The 4,948-nt window shown below is 47.9% G+C and overlaps 1 protein-coding gene across 1 annotated transcript in view; it reads right to left on the minus strand.

Annotated features, from left to right (window-relative positions):
- Positions 1-200: 200 nt before the first annotated feature.
- Positions 201-4,948, minus strand: part of rsrc1 (arginine/serine-rich coiled-coil 1) — a 108,651-nt gene continuing 103,903 nt past the window's right edge. Inside the window, exons 9-11 of the mRNA XM_018732478.1 lie at positions 2,707-2,813; positions 1,411-1,530; positions 201-591 (exon numbers count right to left, since the gene is read on the minus strand). Coding sequence (XP_018587994.1) covers positions 499-591; positions 1,411-1,530; positions 2,707-2,813 — 320 coding nt within the window. The 3' untranslated portion in view covers positions 201-498. The remainder of the gene's footprint in view (positions 592-1,410; positions 1,531-2,706; positions 2,814-4,948) is intronic.

The raw sequence follows: 4,948 nt of genomic DNA on the forward strand, positions 1-4,948 counted from the left end.
AAGCATAGATGCTAATAGCACTATCAACCACCACATGTCAACCTCAGTAAATGACACAGCATGACCACAAAAATGTATTTACTGCTTAATCATTTCAGTTAGTCAAGGTATTCTACACATTATCATCAAAACTCAATATCATGGTGACGAAATCAAGCACGATTTTTTTAAGACATTTTTATTTCTAAAATTTGCAGTGGAAACGTCACAAAACTTAGAGGGAAAACAAACATAAAAGAGCAAATTCTTTGTTTCACAGGACTCCTGTTCTCTACAACACGTTGAAGGAACTGAGGTTTTGGACATCATGCGTGGCTGCAGCTGTGGCGGACTGAGAAACGGTATGTACCAAAGAGGCGAGGCTCAATTACCGGCTCGGCTCTGGTCACCTTCACTCTACAGCAGCTGACGCAGAGGGGCGCCGGTGAACACACCAATTGCTCACTGTACTTGTGTCAGATCGCAGCAATATTGGGCCTGGTAGGCACTGAGCACAGATCACTGCACAGGACTTCCCATGAGCCTCTCCTGCCGAAGGGCAATCAGCCTGTTCAGCCACTTCTCCTCCGCCTCCTCTTTGTCCACGAACAGCTGTTGAAGGTGAAGAGAGAGGAGCCGAGAACACACCGGGTTCTTGTTATTTTGCATGAAATAATCAAGGAAATAAAGGAGCTCGATTTTGCTGCAGGTGCACTGCGGTGGTGTTGCCCCTGGGCCTGCCTAGCCATGTCACATGACCCTACGGAGTGTGTGATCCAAAGCTGTTCCAGTGACTGTAGCGCACCTTCAGACAACAAGGCATCACGCCCAACGTGTCAAACAGCTCATGTTACGTATGTGTAGGAGACTGAGAGCAGAGCAGCGAGTTCCACCACCCCAGCTCTGCTGTCGAACGCTAACGAGTTTGAAATTACAGTATATACAGTAAATTGTGGCACCTAAATGATTGAATCATTATTCCTAATTTCCCTCCTCCGCCTTTGGCATATTGCTGTCATAGATCAGGCTGTCGGAGGCGATCTGCATTCGTCACAGGTAACTGAATTCCCAGTGTGCTGGAGATGAATCGCTCGCCACGCTTTCAGGGCTTCTGTATGGAAATATTAAACCCATCGACTCTGGTTAATTTCCCCTACACTTTACTTAGGGTGTCAGCTTCGCCCCACAGTCCATGGGCCTGCTGTCACATGGGGAGATGGGGGTGGGGTGAGTTTTAGCCTGGTTCCAGGTTCACAAAACTGGATCTGGGTGCCCTTTGCTCCAGGTTCCCACTCAAACCCACACGCACATAATGTGGTCTGACAATGTCCCATGTTTTTCGCCCATCAGCGTTTCAATAATAGCTCTCAAAACGTAAACTGAGGGAAAATGTGAAAAATCACGTGGGGATGCATGAAAAAAAATTCTTACATTGGGGTGAGCGAGAGTGTCGCTGTCATGATAGCGGATGGTCGTGGGAAGGGCAAGGTCCACTTTGTCACGGGGTGGGTCTGCAGAGTCTGGCTCTTTGATTTCTGCCGGATCAGTGGCCTGTAGAAGAACACGCTGCAACAATCAGTTGTGTGTGGACAAGATGAACCTGTGCACAATCCAACTAACCAACTCACACCGGCTAATAATGCAGCAGACTGCTTTCTTACAAATATGTTGACAAACTTTGGAAATGCCAATTATGCAAATATACTCTGTGGCAAACCAGTGATTCAGCAGATTCTGCTTCTTAGTGGAATTAATAAAAATGTAATAAATAATAAAAGAAATCAAAACCGGCCCTGTAAATAATGAGGCCATGAGTGGTTTGCGCGTCCACTGAGAAAGCAAGGAAGGGAATAGGCACGTTGAGATGTGTATCACATAGCGGTGAAGCTACTCTGGTGCCCACAAGATGGCAGTGTCACCAAGTGCTTTTTCTCTTCACATGGCATCACAGACAAGACTGGATATTGCCATTTTGCTGTTCCTTCAAAGGTGACACAACTGACGACTGCGCAGTCTGCCGTTCCTTCTTCTTTTCAGTTTAGTCCTTCACGTCAAGCCATGTGAAACGGGAAGTGGGAGCACCTGGTGATGTGTGTGTACGTTATAAGCAGCGCGAGAGCCAAACGTGCAGGTTCTCATGCCACCATCACCAGCTGCGGACTCCCCCCGATACTGATGTTTTGGGAGCTTTGGCGCCCCAACACCACCACGAACCTCTGCTCACCCCCTTCACACACTCTCACTCATACACACACACACAGTCAAACAAAATCATTTAATCTCAAACAAGTCTCCTCCAAGACTCAGAAGTCTCTAAGTGCTACAATGAGAACGAGAAAGGGAACTAAAACGTTGTGCGCTTGGCACAGCCGAATCCAGTGATTTTTATTTGGCCTGTCGCGTTTTGTCCGAAACTCTGTGGATCAGCAACAATCGCGGTACAGATCGAATGCCTTTTGCGTTTGGCGGCTCATTTCAATAATGACTTCTGCGCTGCGACTGTGTCAGCGGGGGGAGGGACGGGGCCTTCATCCAAGTGTCTCTTCTCCACGACTGCGGCCACTTCAGCTTTTGTGATCGTCTCCTCCCTTTGTGCGTGCAGTAGATGAATCCAACTCCCAAACCAGACGCACAAAACAACATTCAAACAAAATCATTCATTTCATCTGCGGACAGATGGAATAAATAGGGCAAATCAAATAGAGAAGGCAGAGCGGGGGAGCGCACCTTTTTGCCGTCTCGGGTTGATTTGAAAGCCTGGGCAACAAAGGACTCGCTCTCGATGGCTTCGATGTCCTTTATCCTCCTCACTTGCTCCTCCAGCGAGGCCTCCTCTGAAACGGAGAGACAAAAGGGGGGGAGAGGGGAGTCAGACCGTGGCCTCAGACCTCCATTGTTGGGCTGCCCCCGGCCACAGGTGTATCTCACGTTGCAGCTCTGCTCGCCTGTGAGGGGGAATTTGATTTCACTCTGTGGATGTGATCTCTTTTGTGTAATGCGTGCTGCGTGCAACCGGAAAATAATCTTTTCTTCCCCTTCTCGGTTCCCCTGCATCCCGTGCCGTCAACCGGCTGCGGAGAAAGCTCTGTTCATGACACGTGGCTTCAGCGAAGCAGGGCACGAAGGTTCGAGAAGGAGTCTGGCTCCAGAGCTGGGACTTTCAGTCACTGTGATGTGGAGACAGACTGATGGAGAGAAATGGGGAGAGCAAGGAAGGGAAGAAGAGAAACACACTCCGTGTAGGGTCTACGCTGGCCAGAACACACTGATTGAAGGAAGTGTGAAAGAATCAGTTCACAGCGACAGTTGAAAGGAGGCTAAACGGCAAAGCTCCTTCAAGAACCTGAGGGAGTTCATGGTCAACATATTAATTTAGGATAATCCTGTAGTTAAATATTCATTTCTGTGATGTACTTCTTACTTCCTGTCAGTTAATACCGAGCCTCAGCAACCAAGCTGTTTAGCCTCCAGTCAATCACTTTGTGACAATCAATCAATCATTATCTGTAGTGTCCATAAACCTAAGCCTTTATATGGCCCTTCGTACGACCATCCGCCTTTCTGCCAACCTTGAAGCCATCTGCATTTCCGTGTTCTTTTCCTGCAGTAACACTTAATTCGCGAGACATTCAATAAGACCTCAGGTTGACAGCGGAATCGTGAGCGTTTCAAGTTACCACTTTAAAAAAAATGAAAACAACCGTATGAACGCACACAGACGGCATAAAAAACATCCTAGTGCGGGAACCCCCCCCCCACCCCACACACACCCACGCGCACAACATTTATTTGCTGCTAATGAGTGAAATTAATTTCATCCATTAACTGCCTGGGAGCGACTGTCGCGTCACATTTTACTGGCCTCGCACGTTTAATGAATAAATGAATATTTGTTCTGGTTCCATTCGCTTAGCGGCGGCGGCGATGGCGGCGGCCACGCGTGCACATTCTCATACACGGCGCTTTCATTATCTGCCTTGTAACTGAGCTGAATAGCAATTTCCACAGAAGGTTTTCATACATGCCTGCATCGCTGAAAGACAGCATGGTGAGCAGGAGCGGGGGGGAAGAAAACGGACAAAGTTATTTTTACTTTGGAGACCTGAACAACTGACTGACAGCTGGAATTAGTGTTCAAACCCTGATAGAGCATCTCATAGCTTGAGGAGAGTGAAATAAAGACAGTGCTCCCAAAAATAGTTATTACCTCAAATGTGCGGCTAGATGAAGAGTTAAATGTGGGCACAATATCCTTTAGGAGGCTGAGGCCTGTCCTTCACATGACAAGAGCGGCATTCGCCACTCGCTGTTTAATGCAGCCCAGCTCCTGGACGCCTCTCAATCACCCGTCTATTAATATTGCACACAAGACTCGCCGCTGAGGTCCTTAATGACAGGGAACATACAATTACCGGGAAAAAAACAGCTCACGAAGGAATCTATCGAGATATATCAATGACAACTCTTCCTCGGCAAGAGAGCGGACGGGATAGGAAGAGGATTCCATTAAAGCCTCATACTTTTTGACAAACACATTATTGGTAGATAAAATGACTTCCATATGCTGTTTGTCAGATGTCAGTGGGAAAGATATGTATTTCATAGGAAAATCAAAAATAATGGACTTTGAGAGAGCCCCAGCGAGCTGTAGATGAGGGGAGGAGGAAGGAATCGATACCCGCGGCAGGCGGCGGGCAGCAGCCAGCACTGGCCCGGCTGCGAGCCGAGAGGTCAAAGTTGATATTTAATATTGACACATTATCTAGGAAATTAATTTAGCAGGCAGAGTCAACTGTCGCCGCGTTACCAAGAGCTGTCTTCAGCCCAATGGCGAGGAGGAGACGGGAACATAGAGAATGATACCGAGGAGTCTGAAGGTGATGGAGGGCGGGGGGGGTGCTCTGTGCATGGACGGTGTTTGTAGCTCCTGGTCACAACCCTGACGTTCACTGATGTATTTAAGAAGCAA

Source organism: Scleropages formosus, chromosome 10 (genome assembly GCF_900964775.1).
Source record: "Scleropages formosus chromosome 10, fSclFor1.1, whole genome shotgun sequence".
Taxonomy (NCBI): Eukaryota; Metazoa; Chordata; class Actinopteri; order Osteoglossiformes; family Osteoglossidae; genus Scleropages; species Scleropages formosus.